The following is a 20,218-nucleotide window of genomic DNA, read 5'->3' on the forward strand; positions in this document are numbered from 1 at the left end:
AGGTATCTATAAATTTCTAAAAAACCTATTGGAACTATAATACAATATTAACAGTTATCTCTGTGTGAAAAACTGAAATCTCACAATGCATATTAGCAATATTCAAAGATTCTAAGAATCCCTACAGTAAAGAAATATACTTGACATTTATCATTGATCAAATGTAAAATACATTTGACTTTTAATACATCAATCGCTATAGTCACCAACTCAGAATATCCAAAAAAAGGAAATATTAAAGTAAGTGGCTAATGCTTGTGCTCTCCTGAAATTAATAATGCATTAAAACTGGCATTATATGCATTCCCACTTTAAGACATTTCTTTCAAACTTTAGCAAGTGTGATTTAGAAGGTTTAATTTCACACACTAAAATCTTTTCTCAAAAGATGCTGAATGCTCAATTTACTATTTTAAAAAAAATTGCAGTTAATGAGCTACTTAAAACAGGTTCTGCAGAAATAACTTGTAGATATTTTTGTTGGTGTGATAGAAATCAGAAGAGTAAAGTTTAGGAATCCAGTTATAGAAATATTGACTTCTCAGGAAAACTTTTACAATCTGAAGTGAACATGAAAAGCAATGTAACAAAGTACTCTGACCAAGGCTAATCACTCTGGAGACCATGAGTAACATCATAGTACACCATGGCCCTAGGCCAAATAATAAAATGCCAAATGGAAAATGGCACAAGTCCATGGACTGTAAATACTGTATCAAAAGGAAATAAAGGGAAAAAATCTTACATTAGAGCAATTAAAAATGCAGTTGTAGTACTAGTTCCTGTGATGAATAAATCAGTTCAGCAATTCTAAGAGTTAACAGCCACTGCTTAAACATTCTCCACTGGCAGTAACTAAGTTTAAAAGCCTACTACATGTTTCTTTAGTTTCTAAATGTTTTTAATCATTAAAATGTCTTGGGATGGTATAGTTGGTTATAACCCTATCTCCTGAAATTTTCACATGTGGCATTTGATAATTAGGCATCTACCTGACATATCACGCAATGGTAACCAATAAACTATAAATACTGCAAACAAAAGCATTCGTATCAATCGATGTCCCCAAACTTTAGACCCTAAGTTCCAAAGAAATGAAATGCTTCTAACTCAACATCAATTATTCTTATTCTATAACTCAAATTATTCATACTCAATTAGTATGTTCTATGGAGCTTCTGTAAAAGAGAAAAAAAAAACCCAAAGTTGAGCTTTCAGTAATCAATCTGAAAATGTTTCAAAAAGAATTCACAATCACATTAGGCAGCCTAAACTATTAGTTGGTGCAAACGTAATTGCGGTTTCAGACCATGAATATTAAAATTATTTATAACTAGGCTCAAATACATCTCCATTAATCAAAATAGGAACCATTACCATCAACACATTTTTGCCAATGAGAAATATACTGTTTGTTTATTTCTGTAGTGTAAAACTCCATGCTTTGAGACTCAATGAACTCTTGGAAAACATTTCCCCTGCAAAAAGTTGCAGAGATGCTTGAAGTCAGTTGGTGAGAGAGCAGGTGAATATATGGTGGAGTAGGCAAAACTCTGTAGGACAATTCATTCACCTTTTGAAGCACTGGTTCTCTGACATGCAATCAGGCATTGTAGTGGAGAACTGTACCCTTTCTGTTGACCAATGCTGGCTGCAGGTGTTACAGCTTTTGGCATATATCATCCATTTGTTGAGAATACTTCTCAAGTGTAATGGTTTCACTAGGGTTCAGAAAGCTGTAGTCAATCAAACGGGCAGCAGACCACCAAACGGTAACCATGACCTTTTTTAGGTGCAACTTTGGCTTTGGAGCTTCTTCTTGGTCCAACCACTGAGCTAGTCATTGCTGGCTATCACATAAAATCTACTTTTCATTGCACATCACAATCCAATTGAGAAATGGTTCATTGTTGTTGCTGTGTAGAATAAAAGTAGATGACACTTCAAAACAACAATCTCTTTGACTTTCAGTCAGCTCATGAGGCAACCACTTATCAAACTTTTTCACCTTTCCAATTTGCTTGAAATGCCAAACAACTGTAGGATGGACAATGCTGAGTTCTTTGGCAACTTCCTACATAGCTGTAAGAGGATCAGCTTGGTGGTGGTTCTTACTTGGTCACTGTCATTCCTGATGGCTGACCACTATGTTCCTCATTTTCAAGGCTTGTCTCCTTCGCAAATTTTCTTGAACCACTGCTGCACTGTACGTTCTTTACCAATTCCTGGGCCAAATGCGCTGCTGAGGATGCGAGTTGTTTCCGCTATTTTACGACCCATGTTGAGCTCGAATAAGAGAATTGCTGGAATTTGCTTTCTGTCTAACATCATTTCCATAGTCTAAAATAAATATGAAATAAACAGCAAGTAATAACTCATTAGCAAAAAAAAAGCAAGAAATGTGCATTAAAATGATGTATAACATAACCACATTTAAAGAATATATTCCAATATCAAACAGCAAAGTTCACCAATACAAAAACCGCAATTACTTTTGCATCAACCTGATAGCAGCTAGTCCGTGGGAATGTTCTTATCTCCAACGTACCATTTCCCAGCCCGAATTTATAAAACATGTGTGTTCTATAAAAATCTAACAAGCGCCTGCTTCACTTAGCCTTTGCTAACTACCAAAAAATTTAGTGGCTCAAAACATTAATTATTTTTGACAATTCTGAGTGTTAACTGGGTGGTTTCTTCTGGTTGGGGCAAACTTCCATTGGGGTACAATAGTCTAGCAATGGTGTCACATGTCTGATAACTGGTGATGACTAAAATGAGGGGATCTCGGCTGGAATGAGGATATTTCATTTCTGCTCCACAGAGTCTCTCATCCTCCAGGAAGTTACTACAGATTCAAGAAAGTTAACACAAGATCAAAGATCAGCAAGTAAAGACAAGCCCTATGCACTTCCAAGCCTGCTTGTATTACGGCTGCTAATAGTCTACTGGCCAAACAAGTTACACTGCCAAGTGCAGATACAAGGACAGAAAACTTGACTCCCTAGTCTTTACAGCAGAAACTTCAGGGTGCAATATAAATGGGCAAACACAGTGATGGGAAGTGTGGTCATTTTTTGCAATCTACACTGTAAAATGCAGAAAGTCTCTGCTCCACACGGTCCATGGTGAAATAAGTTTAAATCATAGCCTGCTTTTGATACTTCAAACTAAATATACAATGACATATTATAATACAGAAGACACTGCCAATACTTGTTTCAGTATTTTCTTAAAATATTAGTACATTCAAAGAAAACTATAAGGCCATTTCTCCCTCAAATATCAGGCCCATGTGTGTCATGAATAACATAACAGGTGGTTCATGCAATAAGAGGTAACTTCTATTGCCCTCATGGTGATCTGACTGAAAGATTAGAGAAATGGTAAATGCTGAAGCATATGTAAAGAAACCCAAAGAAATAACAAGCATCATTAGTACAAAAGTATCATAACTAGAAGATATTTTTGTTGTTCTAAAATTAGCCTAGTTGATATTTTCTTATAAAAGTAAACATGGAATTAGTATACAACCCAGTAACTGTACTGTCGGGGATTTGTTCCAGAAAAATGAAAACTTATATTTACACAATACCTGTAGAAAAATGTTCACAGCAGCTTTATTCATATAGCCCCAAACTGGAAACAACCCAGATGCACTTCAACTGGTGAATGGTTAAACAAAGTACTGTACACATGTATCAAGGAACAATACTCAGCACAAAAAAGGAACAAACTATTGATATATAACAACTTGAATGAATCTCCAGGGAATTATATTAAGTGAAAAAAACTGATCCCAAACAGTTGCATACTGTTTAATTTCATTTATATAACATTTGTGAAATGACAGAATTTTAGAAATGGATGTAGGAACAAGGTGGGTATGATTATGAAAGACAAAGAAAGGGATCCTTGTGGTAGCAGAACTCCCCAGTATCTAGATTCTGGAGATAAACACACAAACCTTCACATGTAATAAAACTGAACAGAACTAAACACACACACATACCCATAAATGAGTAGAAGAAACACTGAGCAAATCTGAAAAAGATCGATGATTCTATTAATATCCTGCTTATAATATTGTACTACAGTTTGCAAGATGCTACCATTGAGGGAAACTGGATAAAGGCTACACAGGAGTTCCCTAAAGTATTTTTTAGAACTGTAATGAATCTACAATTATCTCCATAAAAAATTTGATTAAAAAAATTTTTTAAGGTTAGCTTAGGAAGGTAGTTTCCCTGGGATCTTAGTTTCTTTCACAATTTAATTCAAACAGTGTGGCTAGCATGAGAGTCAAATGACTTACATTTGGGACATCAACTGCTACCTCCCTCATGGCACTGGGTCTGATGTCATTCATCCCCTGCAAGAAATCTTTCAGAGTAATCTTCACCAATCCAGCCATCTTGCTGTCAGGGAGGTTAGGCTGTTTCCTCAAAACTCTCCGCAAAGCATGAAGACCTGCACAGAGGAAAGTAACACAAGCTTTATCTTCTACCTCATAAATACCTACTGAACCACTACCAACAGAAACAACAACAAAAAAAACCCCCAAACCTCATGCATATTATAACATTCAAATTTTGTGTGCCTGCGTATAGCGGTGGAAGGGTAGAGAGGGAGGTGGAATAACGTGGAGGGATAAAGGCAAAAATCTAACTGCTTGGTTTTGGCAGTGAAAACATGACAAACTGATCTTGATAGATGCTTTACATACGTGAAATAAAATGTACAAAACACCACCCATGAAAAAGAACATAAAGTGTGTCAAAATAATTTGTTTGGAGAATTTCTTTGAAAAGAGTAAAATATTAAAACAGCTCAGATCATGAACTCCTTATTGCCAAATTCAGACTTAAATTGAAGAAAGTCGGGAAAACCACTAGACCATTCAGGTATGACCTAAATCAAATCCCTTATGATTATACAGTGGAAGTGAGAAATAGATTTAAGGGCCTAGATCTGATAGATAGAGTGCCTGATGAACTATGGAATGAGGTTCGTGACATTGTACAGGAGACAGGGATCAAGACCATCCCCATGGAAAAGAAATGCAAAAAAGCAAAATGGTTGTCTGGGAAGGCCTTACAAATAGCTGTGAAAAGAAGAGAAGTGAAAAGCAAAGGAGAAAAATAAAGATATAAGCATCTGAATGCAGAGTTCCAGAGAATAGCAAGAAGAGATAAGAAAGCCTTCTTCAGCAATCAATGCAAATAGAGGAAAACAACAGAATGGGAAAGACTAGAGATCTCTTCAAGAAAATTAGACATACCAAGGGAACATTTCATGCAAAGATGGGCTCGATAAAGGATAGAAATGGCATGGACCTAACAGAAGGAGAAGATATTAAGAAAAGGTGGCAAGAACACACAGAAGAACTGTACAAAAAAGATCTTCATGACCCAGATAATCACGATGGTGTGATCACTCATCTAGAGCCAGACATCCTGGAATGTGAAGTCAAGTAGACCTTCGAAAGCATCACTATGAACAAAGCTAGTGGAGGTGATGGAATTCCAGTTGAGCTATTTCAAATCCTAAACGATGATGCTGTGAAAAGTGCTGCACTCAATACGCCAACAAATTTGGAAAAGTCAGCAGCGGCCACAGGACTGGAAAAGGTCACTTTTCATTCCAATCCCAAAGAAAGGCAATGCCAAAGAATGCTCAAACTACCGCACAATTGCACTCATCTCAGATGCTAGTAAAGCAATGCTCAAAATTCTCCAAGCCAGGGTTCAGCAATACGTGAACCGAGAGCTTCCAGATGTTCAAGCTGGTTTCAGAAAAGGCAGAGGAACCAGAGATCAAACTGCCAACATCCACTGGATCAAATTCTGGAAGAGATGGGAGTACCAGACCACCTGACCTGGCTCTTGAGAAATCTGTATGCAGGTCAGGAAGCAACAGTTAGAACTGGACATGGAACAACAGGCTGGTGCCAAATAGGAAAAGGAGTCCGTCAAGGCTGTATATTGTCACCCTGCTTATTTAACTTCTATGCAGAGTACATCATGAGAAACGCTGGGCTGGAAGAAGCACAAGCTGGAATCAAGATTGCCGGGAGAAATATCAATAATGATGACACCACCTTTATGGCAGAAAGTGAAGAGGAACTAAAAAGCCTCTTGATAAAAGTGAAAGAGGAGAGTGAAATAGTTGGCTTCAAGCTCAACATACAGAAAACGAAGATCATGGCATCCGGTCCCATCACTTCATGGGAAATAGATGAGGAAATGGTAGAAACAGTGTCAGACTTTATTTTTGGGGGCTCCATAATCACTGCAGATGGTGATTGCAGCCATGAAATTCAATGACGCTTACTCCTTGGAAGAAAAGTTATGACCAACCTAGATAGTATATTCAAAAGCAGAGACATTACTTTGCCACAAAGGTCCGCCTAGTCAAGGCTATGGTTTTTCCTGTGGTCATGTATGGATGTGAGAGTTGGACCGTGAAGAAGGCTGAGTGCTGAAGAATTGATGCATTTGAACTGTGGTGTTGGAGAAGACTCCTGAGATTCCCTTGGACTGCAAGGAGATCCACCCAGTCTGTTCTGAAGGAGATCAGCCCTGGGATTTCTTTGGAAGGAATGATGCTAAAGCTGAAACTCCAGTACTCTGGCCACCTCATGCGAAGAGTTGACTCATTGGAAAAGACTCTGATGCTGGGAGGGACTGGGGGCAGGAGGAGAAGCGGACGACAGAGGATGAGATGATTGGATGGCATCACTGACTCGATGGACATGAATCTGAATGAACTCCGGGAGTTGGTGATGGACAGGGAGGCCTGGCGTGCTGTGACTGATGGGGTCGCAAAGAGTCGGACACGACTGAGCAACTGAACTGAACTGAATTGAAGATACTTTTTGCCCTGCCCTTTTTGTTAGTACATACAAATCAGAGTTACAGGTCTTATAAGGTATTTGCAGAACATCTTGAAGGAAATGTTCAGCTGGCAGTTGGAAATGTGGTTTTGGAATTCAAGGAGAATCAAACTTCAGAGTTATATGTATATATATGAAAAATTATAGGAGGAGAAGCGACCTATAAAAGGGAAGCTAAAGAGGGATCAGGATGGAAGAATGGTGGCTGAAGTTTCAATCTTAGGAAAGTTGATCATTTGAGGAGAATAAAAGAAATGATGGTATAAGACAATAGAGAGAATAGGCAGAGATAGAGAGATAGTAAAATGCCACAAAGCTAAAAAATGATCAACTAAGTCAGAGTTAGAGAGATGCAAAATAATTTTAAAAAGATCATGCTGACCTAAAAAGTTAAAGATATTACATTCTTTGTTTTTGCTATTTGCTTGGAGTTTAAACACTGACAGAACTGAAAGCCCCAACTCATCCCCTCCAAATCTAAGTTGTCAGATTTAAAGCCTTTTGATCTGTGATAAGAATCTCTAGTCTAGAGGGCAGCATAGTCCTCTGTGCTCTCGGCTTTAGGGTCTTTTGTAATGAAGTGCTATATTTATGTTCTAGTACAAATCAAGCTCCACTCTGAAGAATTTAAGTCTCAGAGACCTCTTGGAAATCCAGTCTGAATAACTGAACTTGCCCTTGGACACTAGCTAGCTCCATCATTTTTAATGTCTTTTGTCTAAAACGTTATGCCTCAGTGAATCTTGCCAAATTAAAATAATACCATAATAGTCATTTTACTTGCTTTCATTTATTTGAACTTTGAAACAGAAGCAATGGTGAAAGGAAGGCAAACATAAATCCCCTCCAACAAAAGTTTGGGTATCATTCCTTTTTACTAAGGGAAACACTGAATACTAGGACACCACTCAGAAAACAGATACATAATAATCTTTCCCAAGGAAACTATCATTGTGAGTCTAATATTCATGGAGGTCTTTGAGATAATAGCTAACTAGAAAAAAGATATAAAAGAGGAAATCAAGGATATTATGTAAAAAGATCACTATTTTCTAGGGAAATTTTCTTAGGCCATTCTCTGAAATCTAAAATCTGTAAGTCACTTATTTAAGTCTATCTTATAAATGCCCATTTGGTTTTCTGCCTTCCAAAAACACTGAAAGGTAATTTATTTTTTAAACAATTAATTAATTTGTCTGCATCAGTCTTAGTTGTAGCACACAGGATCTTTAGTTGTAGCATGTGGGATCGAATTCCCTGATCAGGGATTGAACTCAGGTCTCCTGCATTGGGAGTGCAGAGTCTTAGCCACTGGACCACAAGGGAAGTCGCTGAAAGATAATTCTTCTTCATGTCTCTCAAATTTCTACTTATCTTTGCAGCATTAACTGCCTCTCTTATAGACTATCTTTTCAAGGATGTTTGTACAGAAGATAGAATGCCTCCCTCCAAAGCAAAGGGCAGATATACTTATTGCCCATTACAAAAGATTCAGGTTCCCTAAGCTTAGGTTCTCCTCCTGTAATGCCACCTTATACAGACTCAGATGTCACCCAGTCTTCTTTGTGTCTCTCTGGGAAAAGTGAGGCTCTAGGAGCTGGTGCAAATTATTCTGCTCTGGCTATTTCTGTTGCTATAAGTAACTGTCTATCCTTTGACTCTGACCCAGGAATACTGTGTCCTCTGCAAGAACTTATGATCCTTGTTAGCTTGCAAGTAGGATAAAATCTCAAATCCTTCACAGCTCTTGACATGAAAATAAAAGTTTACTTTAAACTAGGTCGTTTCACTGCCCAACAAACCTTTTAGTGAAACAGTGTAATAGCATAATAAACTAAATAAGTAAAACTTCAGTAATGATGCACTGGTTGTAAGGCACCTTGGTGACCTGAAAGAATGTAAGCAGTGCTAAAAAAAAAAAACTCATATGAATGGAAGTGATCAAAAGACCAAAAGAATTTAACACTTCTTCATGTTTCAAAGGAGAAGGCAATGGCACCCCACTCCAGTACTCTTGCCTGGAAAATCCCATGGACAGAGGAGCCTGGTAGGCTGCAGTCCATAGGGTCGTGAAGAGTCGGACACGACTGCGCAACTTCTCTTTCACTTTTCACTTTCATGCAATGGAGAAGGAAATGGCAACCCACTCCAGTGTTCTTCTGGAGAATCCTAGGGACGGGGGAGCCTGGTGGGCTGCTGTCTATGGGGTCACACAGAGTCGGACATGACTGAAGCGACTTAGCAGCAGCAGCAGCATGTTTCAAATGGCTATCTGGTAATACTTGTCAACATTTCTAATTTAGATCAGATACCTTACTGATAGTGATATACTAAAACAACGGAAGTAGTCTAATAATTTTCCAAAATTTATGGCATGAAGCAAAAAGTTTGACAATAGAAGAAATCAAAATTTTAATCTGAGAAAGGGATTTGGAAAAGATAGGAAGTATATGGGATTTTAAATTGAAATATAGTTGCTTTATAATATTGTGTTAATTTCTGCTGTACAGCAAAGTGATTCAGTTATGCATATATATGTTCTTTTTAAAAATATTCTTTTCCATTATGGTTTATCACAGGATACTAAACACAGTTCTCTGTGCCATACAGTAGGACCTTGCTGCTTATCTATTCCATATATAAAAGCCTCCATCTGCTAACCCCGACACCCCACTCCTTTCCCTCACTAACTCCTTCCTCTGGCAACCACCAATCTATTCTCCACACCCATGATTCTGTTTCTGTTTCATAGGTAGGTTCGCTTGTGTCACATTTTAGATTCCACTTATATAAGTGATATTATATGGAATCTGTCTTTCTCTTTCTGACTTAACTTAGTATAATAATCTCTGGTTGCATCCATGTTGCTGACAATTGCACTATTTCATTCGTTTGTATGGCTGAGTAGTTTTCCACTCTATATATGCACCACATCTTCTTTATCCATTCATCCGTTGAAGGACATTTAGGCTGTTTCCATGTCTTGGCAATTGTGAATAGCGCTGCTATGAACATAGTGGTACATGGGTATTGTTGAATTATAGCTCTGTCTAGATGGGCGAGCCTGGCGGGCTGCCGTCTATGGGGTCACACAAAGTCGGACACGACTGACGTGACTTAGCAGCAGCAGCAGATATAGTTAAAGATTGCTGGGTCATATGATAAAGCTATTTTTATTTTTCTGAAGAACTTCTATACTGTTTTCCACAGTGACTATACCAAATTACAAAGCAATATATGGTTTTTAAAATCATACACAACATTATAATATAAATGTATACTTTTAAAACAACAAAACCTCTACAAGTTCAAATACAAACTATAGAACATAGAGCTGGGCAAAAACTTCACATCTACGGGGATAGCAAGGGAATAGCAGTAATTCCCAGAGGAGACAGAAAAGGCAAAAGAATAAAGCAGCCTAGAGTTTAGGGAGGGTGTCAAAAGGATGGCAGAATAGGGTGACTCTGACCTCATCTTCTCTCACAAGGATACCAAAATTACATCTATTTACAGAGCAACCATCTATGAGGACAACCTGAGGACTAACAGAAAAGATTTCTACAACTCAAGATAAAAAGAAGGAACTATGAGGCAGTAGGAGGGACAGAGATGCAACACAGTTAATACCCATACACCTAAGAGGGTGACCCATAAACAGAAGAATCATCACAATTACAAAATTCTCCCCAAGGAGTGAGGTGCCCAAGCCCCACACCAGGCTCCCCAGCCTGGAGATCCTGCCCTAACTGAGAAGGGAAGACAAGCCCCCAGAATATCTGGCCAGCTGGGCTTCTTTACAGCAGAGTCAGAGAGTTGTACAAAACAGAGACTCTGCTCTTAAAAGGGTCAGGTGAAATTTCATACACTATGGGTCCAGTACAGAGGCAGTAATTTCAAATGAGCCTGAGTCAGATCTACTTGCTAATCTTGGAGAGCCTTCTAGAAAGGCAGGAGGCAAATGGAATTTCTGCTGGAAACACAGATGCTGGCAGCAGTCATTTTTTAGGAGCTCATTTTGTCATGAGGACAGTGGTGCTTGCCAGCACTACTGTGGAGTCCTTCCTCTAGCATATTAGTGCCAGGGGCTTACCACCCACTAGTGGGCCAGCACCAGACCCTATCCTCCTGGGACACCCAGTCACACCAGGATCCTGCCCTGCCTGTGAGCAGACTATCTCCAGTCCCAGAATATCCTGAGCTTCATAGCTAGCCAGCTTAGAACCCAACTGCACAGACCCTATCCTCCTGGGACACCCAGTCACACCAGGATCTTGCCCTGCCTGTGAGCAGACTATCTCCAGTCCCAGAATATCCTGAGTTTCATAGCTAGCCAGCTTAGAACCCAACTGCACATACCAGCAGGCTAGTAGCTACTCATGAGAGAGGGCTGGCAACTGATCTGGGGACAGCTCTGTCTCCTAGTGCACCAGCAGCAGTCGGCCTCACCAAAATAGAGGGACTTGTACAGCCCACATAGGGGTCACACCCTAAAGCATGTATTAATAGCTCTAGTGACAAGAGGGGAGTGTGCTGCTGGGCCTCACAGAACATCACCTACAAAAGGGCACTTCTCCAAAATCACTCAATACAATTGACCTGTACTGTCAACTGTACTGACACACAGGAAAAACAAAACAAAAAACAGCAAAATATGCAAAATGAGGAAACAGAGGAATATGTTCCAAACAAAGGAATAAGACAAAACCCAAGAAACAGGACTAAACAAACGGGAGATAAGCAATCTACTCAATAGGGAGTTAGGTAATAATCATAAAGATGCTCAGTGAACTCAGGAACAGAATGGAGGAATAGTGAAAATTTTAACAGAGACAAACTATAATGAAAAGAACAGAGGTAAAGAATACAATGAATAATAATATCCAAAATAAAACAAACTTCTATTCCTCAAAGACACTACAAACAGAGGAATTATTCTTTAAAAGCAACAGCATAGAAAAATTAAATAGATAGTTGATAGGCATGTCATGGGCTTCCCTGGTAGCTCAGCTGGTAAAGAATCCACCTGCAATGCCAAAGATCCCAGCTTGATTCCTGGGTCAAGAAGATCCCCTGCAGAAGGGATATGCTACCCACTCCAGTATTCTTGGGCTTCCCTGGTGGCTCAGTCAGTAAAGAATTTGCCTGCAATGTGGGAGGCCTGGGTTTGATCCCTGGCTTGGGAAGATCCCCTAGAAGAGGCCATGGCAACCCACTCCAGTATTCTAGCCTGGAGAATCCCCATGAACAGAGGAGCCTGGAGGGCTACAGTCCACGGGGTCACAAAGAGTCGGACATGACTGAGAGACAAGCACAGCACCGCAGTAGGCATGTCACAACAGATCTAAATGGACAATACATACATAAAAAAGTGTTCAACAAAGCATCAAAGAAATAAAACCTCAATGAAATTCTGTTTAAAAAAAAAAAACACCAAATGCTGGCAAGAATGAGAAGAAACTAGAATTTTCACACATTACTAGTGGAAGAGTAAATTGATGCAATCACTACAGAATAGTTTTGACAGCATTTACTAACAAGAACATACACATATTCCATATCCTTATAATTTCACCCTAGATATAATACAACTAGAAATCTGTACATTTGCACACCAAAAAACTATGTGCATGAATACTGATGGCATAACTATTCACAATACTTATACAATAAAATATAGCAATAAAAATGAACTAATGAGACACAGAATAAAATGATGAAGCTCTCAAATCATAATATGAGTGAAAGAAGATAGTACAAATCATGCTGAACTAATCTATGGTGTTAGAAGCCTTTTGGATTGAAGTGAGGAGTAGTGAATGGGAGAGAATTTGATATAAGTTCTAGGGTACTAATAATGCTTTATATCCAGTTACCTATATAAAAACACTCATGTGATTATATAAATGCATTCACTTTGGAAAATGCATAGATCTTATAGTTTATTCATTTTTCTATATATATTTCAGGAAGAAGTTTATTAAAAAATAGAATACATAAAAAAGTAAAGTTAAAGGGAAAAAAATTATAAATAAAGACACTACAAAAAAGGGAGAAAAGAACTGGACTTGAGAGACAAGAGCATTCCCTATGTTAATTAATCTGCAAGTATTTTTAAAGAACAGTTCTCAATGAGAGAATCTCTATTCTGGACCTGTATTACTTACTTGCCAATTCAGTACTATGCATATTAAAGCAAAGCAAATCATAAAATATTATGTCATGAAGCCACCAAGAAGATTCAGCCATTGACTACAAGTTACTCTTTCACAGTGTTCTTTTTCAATATTAACCCTACTTCTATATTCAAAATATTCACTGAGAAACTCCTAGGCATATTTAACTTACCCAGCAATGTACTGAACTCTTTCATGCTACAATGCAAAAGCGCAAGAAGGCAGATAAACCTTTCACAGTGCTAACTGTCTAATAGAGAAGACATATTAAAGAAGCTGTTATTATTATATGCCGTGCCAAGTACAATGACATGGAAAGAACAAAGTAGCACAAAAACAGTCAGGGAAATCTAACTCAGTTTAGTAGGATTAGTGACAGTTTAGAGTTAGGTAACTCTCACAGAAATCATTCAGAATATTCTTTAATTTCACAAATGAAGAGAGACTAAAACATGTGTACAAGCTCAAGTAGTTAGACCTGAAAAATGAATTGATGAAAAACTGATAATATGGGAATTGAGGCCAAAGAGGCAGTGGAGTATTCAGATGATAGGATATATAAAGGCCTAGGGACAAGAATGAGCATAACGCTTTAGAGATTACATGGTCCTGAAGAACAATAAAAGACAAAATCTCTGTCCTTATAGAGTTCATTCTTACAAAGAAAAAACATGTTCTAAGTAAAACTGAATCCGACTCTGTTCATTCGCAGATATGTGAGAAAATAAAGAACGGCAGACTGTCAGAAAGGGAAAACTGAAAGATGGATTACAGATTTGCAAAACCTAACAAAGGGATACTGGAAATTCCAGCCATAGGCCTTCAGATTCTTTCTCAATATGAAGTTCAATGTTTCTAGACTCTATATATAAAGGTACTGTATTTTATACAAATGCTATTCTTGAAAACAACAAAGTTGAAACAGAATTTATATGAATTATATGTTAAGTGTATATCAGAGCTTGAAAAATTAAAAATTTCTGAAGCTATCATATTATTGCAACCAGTCTTCCAGCGTCCTAGATCTGCTACCAGCTCAGGTGTCACTTTACATATAAAACTTAGCTCCTTTGGCCATCAGTTATCTCATTTATTACATGGAAAGAATAAAATATATTTTCTCTAAATTACTTTATCTTTAAAATTCTATGATGCTAAGCTTAAATTATTGGACATCACCATTCCTAAGGAAGCCATATTCGAATCTATGCCAAGTAATTAAAATTTGAAAAAAACATATATTTTTATAAACTGGAAGTAAATAATTAACTACGGGAGCAAATGGACACATGTACATCATCAAGGAATATATAGCTTAGGGCAAGCCATCTGTGACATTTCCTTTCCTTACTAAGTTTAAAGTTGATTTTAAAAATATAAACAAAAACAGAAGCAATACTTCTATGCTCTTAAGAAACACAACTTTGAAACAAAAAACAGGTTTAGCTAATTAAATGTGTCATTTTGTTTTCATTATTTTATGTTCTACTGATCTCAAAAGTTTTGAAATGGAAAACAAGACGCAAGGAAAAGGAAAAAAAGGCAAAATGCCCCAAGCAAGCCTAATGCCAACACATTCTTTCCAGTATATGACATGTTCTCCTTAAGACCCATATCACTCTCTAGATATAATCAGTTCTGGATAAGAGTAATTACTCTAAATTCATGCTCTTCAAAACCATATGCTCCATATTCAATCAACAAACACCTTGTCCCAAGCACATGGCATCCTACAATTTTACAATTTACGCTTGCTAAATAATAATGTTATTTTCTGAGACTGCAATTAAGTTCCTTCTTAAAAACTAAACTGATCACAAGAGTAATAATGTTTTTTAGAATTACTGTCTACCCTACAGATACTTAATTACATAAAGAAGCAAGATGAAACACAGGCATCTGGATCTCAGATTTGAATTTTAAAAGTCATGCATAAAACTTCTGAGTAGTAAACTCAGAAATATGAAGTCTGGGAGCAACTGTAACAAAATCTGGTCTTTTTTTTAAAATAAACTTTCCTCAAAATAGTAGAGCTCCAGAAAACGTTTTATCTGGAGAATTTATTCTCCCTCAACTCAGTATTAAGTATAGACAAGGTGGTAAGTATCACTCGATATATCACTGGGAGAGTTCTATTTCTCACTTCTTATTCATAGAAAAGAAGTTAAACAGAATACTCTCAAAGAGGGTACTGTGGTTCTTCTGTTATTTATATTACAAATGATTGATATAACTTAAACTGACTGCAGAAGCCTAGTCTATTCTGAATCCCCTATCACTTTTAAAAGTTGCTCTTAAAATAACGGCACTATGGAAAGCACTATGGAATGGCACTATGGAAAGCAATTTGGGTCTCAAGACCCAAATTATGGGCCAAGACTTCACTAACTGCTTGAGCTTGGATTGGTCGCATAGTCTGTCCTCATCTGTGAAATTAGGGAATGTACTAAATGATTCTGGGTTAAGTCTTCTGAAAGTGAAGTCACTCAGTCATGTCCGACTCTTTGAGACCCCATGGACTGTAGCCTATCAGGCTCCTCTGTCTGTGGGATTTTCCAGGCAAGAGTACTGGAGTGGATTGCCATTTCCTTCTCCCGGGGATCTTCCCGACCCAGGAATCGAACCCGGGTCTCCAGCATTGCAGGCAGATGCTTTACAGTCTGAGCCACCAGGGAAGTCCCATAAAACATCAGAATTAACTCACTTCACCAGTCCCAGGTTTTAACAAACTTTCCCCAAAATACAGCTTTTAGTTTCAAATTCTTGATGTCAAATTATTTACTCATCTGGCTTACCAACCCTATTAAAATGTAGAGTTTTTTAAAAAAGGACAATTGATTAGAGGACAATTTTTATGCCAACAAAGGTTGAAGCTCTATGGCTTGGTGGACTAGCGCAAGGCCCATGGAAGAGAGGAACTAGGAAAATAATGAAGGGATAGAGCCAGGTCTGACTTTGACTTGAGGAAAGGGGGCAGGAAGGGTGGGCAACCCAACTATATTTATCTGTTTTATGGAAGGTACAAAAACTAAATAACACACCATTAAAACTGAAAAAAAAAATTTCCAATCACTGTCTCTTTTCCCTCAACTTTCAATCACCCCTCAATTTACTGCAATCTAGTAGCGAGCCACAGAGACCCACTCTCTTCTAAGGACCTCATGACCTTCCAGGTACTAAGCACTTGATATCCCTGTGGTCTCTTACACTGCTCCTGGCTTCACTATTTACTTCCTATGTGATCTTGGTGAAGTTCCATCACTAAATTTCTGAACTAAGTTTCTTCACCTATACAATGAAGATAACCATATAAAGGAGGCTGTAAGAAATTATTCTATGTTAAGGCACTTCAAACAATGGCTGACACACTAAATACTCAACTGGTGGTAACTAATAACATATTATTTCTAATTACTTTCTCCCTGGAATCTTCCCTCATTTTAAATGTCACCACTTTTTTGGGTTCTCTTCCCCTCTCTCTTGCCTTTCTTCAGTCTCCTACTACTTTTCCCAACAATTCAACCTCTGAACAGCGGTGTGTCCCCAGGATCCCTTCTTTCCTCATTAGCATGTTAAAACCTCCCTGATTATTCACAAATACAACACAAACGTATTATAATCCTACCTGTTACACTGCTGCACTTCCCTGTGCACCCTGAGCTCTATGCTGCTGCTGCTGCTAAGTTGCCTCATTTGTGTCCGATTCTGTGCGACCCCATACACGGCAGCCCAGCAGGCTCCCCCGTCCCTGGGATTCTCCAGGCAAGAACACTGGAGTGGGTTGCCATTTCCTTCTCCAATGCATGAAAGTGAAAAGTGAAAGTGAAGTCGCTCAGTCGTGTCCGACCCTCAGCGACCCCATGGACTACAGCCCACCAGGCTCCTCGGTCCATGGGATTTTCCAGGCAAGAGTACCAGAGTGGGGTGCCATTGCCTTCTCTGTGAGCTCTATGCTGCTGCCGCTGCCGCTGCTGCTGCTGCTAAGTCACTTCAGTCATGTCCAACTCTGTGCAACCCCATAGACAGCAGCCTACCAGGTTCCTCCATACCTGAGATTCTCCAGGCAAGAACAGTGGAGTGCCTTACAATTTCCTTCTCCAATGCATAAAAGTGAAAAGTGAAAGTGAAGCCGCTCAGTCATGTCCAACTCTTAGCGACCCCATGGACTACAGCCTACCAGGCTCCTCTATCCATGGGAGTTTCCAGGCAAGAGTACTGGAGTGAGTTGCTATTGCCTTCTCCAGTGAGCTCTGAGAGTCCAATTCTTTCTTCCTCGCTGAGGTAGCCTCAGCACCCCGTGCAGTGCCTGACTCAAGAAATGAATGAATGAATAAACTTTGCTCATTCTAAGTGATTTCATTCATTTCAATGGCTTCAGTCATCATCTAACTGCTGAGAACTCGCTGACCCACATATCCAACCAAAACTCTCATCTCCAAAACCTGCAATTTAAAGTCCTGAAGCTAAGACAATGTGAAGAATAAAAAGTGATAGAAAGTGGAGAACAGAGTGTGGAGGACAGAGTAGACAGGAAGAAAAATCTCTGCAGTCCAGACAAGAGTAATCAAAATAGTTACAATGTTTAAAAAAATCTTTTAAAGTTGAAACTCCAAATAAATCTTGAAAAAGAGCTGACAGGATTTGATAAAGAGTAACAAAAAAAGCAGTCAAGAATAACTCTTAGAAATAACTTCCATTTAGAAAGACTGATTTTATTTTTGCAATTGTTTTAATTAGAAAGAAAACCTTTCCTCAAGTTTTCTACTTTTATAGCCCTGGCAAGGCAACTCAGAAAATTTTCCATTAGTGAAGTAAATGGTATATATCACTTAGAGCTTAACCAGAATTTAAACTACCACCTGTTTTCCTAAAACAAACCATTCAACTCCAGTCATTTCAAATGAACAGTAAACGTAATACTAAGATACCCAAATCACTGACCAAAAAAAAATTCCACTTCTTATATAATATCCATAATATTTACGCAGTAGGAAAAATCCCAACATCACAAAGATAACTATCATTATATTTCAGAATTATAAACCAGAGGGGAAAATTCACTGCAATATGAAATATTATACTGCATAATTACTGCTTATTTATCCAGTTACAGTAATAAGTAAAGATAGGCTCCCTTATAAAATGCTTTAATTAGAGTGACAATCGTGATTCATACATCAATTTTATTTTGTTGCTCTACCACAGGCCTGCAGTGGACTCACTTGTGAGACGAAGTGGGGAGGGGAGGGAAGAGACTGTGACTCTGATTGTGTATGACAGGAGAGCTCTCATATTCAGCAAGAACATCTGTCAGGGAGGCACCCCTCCCAACCCCCAAAAGCCATATCTAAGTCTAGTCTGCATATTTCTATTGATGGGCATGACTTTAACTGATCCAGATTCAGTAAAAATCAGTACTCTAGAAGAGAATGGAATCTGCTATATTTCCCTGAGATCTCTTGTACTAGAGTAACAAATACTTCATAAAATCAAGAATACTGTCAAAATTCAAATAAACACCTACCAGAGAAGTGCATAAATACACACAAAACAATTTTTTCCCCAAAACAGAGAGAAAGTGACACCTACCAAGAGCCTCTATAAACCACGAACACTGCTGTCAGGCTATACTTCTAAATCTTGTTTAAGAACTCTTTAGAAAAATGTTATCCCTATTTAGCAGGTGAGAGAACAGTTCAAGAGGTTAATGACTTGCCCTATGACTCTCAGCTGATAGGAGGTAGTGTTAATATTTGAAACTAGAGCTTACCGTGGCTTTCCTTAAAGCTCCACTATTTCCCTGCAATTTATTTAAAAATACAGAATTTTTACAGTATCAATATTTTAATTCTAACTTAGAAAATTACATTAGCAGAATTTAAAAAATGGTGGAAAATGTTAGAAAAAGAACCTTTCTTAAGAGCTGGAATGGATGGAGTAGATCCTCCATAAATTTCTATTAAAACAAGCTAGTGAAGGGTGGGAGGACTAACAGCTATAAATATCTAAGAACTCCACCACAAGACAGATAAAATTTTCCATTTCAAAAAAAGTTATGTTATAGTAATTAGATTCAGTATTTTTACTAGACCTACATAAGTGTAATAATGACAAAACCATTGTTTAAATAAGAGTTTTAGTTCTTCCTGTTCTGTGATGGTATCTTATCAAGGCCCAAGCATTTGGTATGAATATGTTGAAATGCTGTGTAATCAACAAGGATGCTAAAGATAAATTCTTAGAGATGTGAAGCGAATGCTTCCTTCCACTGTAAACAAAATGACTGAGTCCATTTCTTGAAGAAATCAAGCTCTATTTATATTCACTCTCCTGAAATGGCACAGGCAGCCTTAGAAGGATAAGTTTATAATAAATCCCTGCATTTGGAAAACATTGTTGCTAAGCATCCTCTAACATTCAGCAGAGTTTATATAATTCATGTCTCTGCTGCATAATTAACATCTCATGTTTTCTAAAAAAGCATGGTATGCTTATCTATGCTGTTAATTTAAAATATTATAAATTTTGAGGGAATTAATAAAAGGTTATGCAACTAATTAATTAGAAAGGCAGCCTAATCCCAGGACAGATACAAACATAGACATTAAATGTCAAGATGTGTCAGAGTTGAGCTTTTAAAACAGCTTGTCTGCTTGAGATAAAACATTTCAAAATGCAGCTGCTCTTTGCTTAAAAAGGTGAACTACAAAACATTAGGCTTTTGGACAAGTCAGGACTTATCAAACCACACTCCAGCTCAAAATTAATTATATGGAAAATATAACATTTGAAAATCAGTTTCACACCCAGCATTCAACATCAAACACTGTATCTGCTCAGATAAAACAAGATACAAGTGTTGAAAGCAACACTACAGTAGCATTTCCAACTTTCTTATTCATTACAGACATAAAGTTAAAAAATATGGATAATATCCAGTAACACTAGAATAGAAGCGCAGAAAAGCTAAGAGTATACACATTGCGACTACAAACCTTCTGTCCTCTGGAAAACCATGCACAAACATATATACTACAAGGATTTTGACCTTTTATATTAATAAACCACAAATAATAACCTTATGATTACCAAAGCAATCAGGAACATAGTGCACTTCAGTTTTATTAATTCTGAATCACTTCAGTGT

The 20,218-nt window shown here is 37.8% G+C and overlaps 1 protein-coding gene across 1 annotated transcript in view; it reads right to left on the minus strand.

Moving 5' to 3' along the window:
- SPATA5 (spermatogenesis associated 5) overlaps positions 1-20,218 on the minus strand; it is a 343,990-nt gene that overhangs the window by 298,053 nt on the left and 25,719 nt on the right. The window contains exon 10 of the mRNA XM_052654754.1: positions 4,316-4,470. Coding sequence (XP_052510714.1) covers positions 4,316-4,470 — 155 coding nt within the window. The remainder of the gene's footprint in view (positions 1-4,315; positions 4,471-20,218) is intronic.

The sequence above is a fragment of the Budorcas taxicolor genome, chromosome 17, assembly GCF_023091745.1.
Source record: "Budorcas taxicolor isolate Tak-1 chromosome 17, Takin1.1, whole genome shotgun sequence".
Classification (NCBI taxonomy): Eukaryota; Metazoa; Chordata; class Mammalia; order Artiodactyla; family Bovidae; genus Budorcas; species Budorcas taxicolor.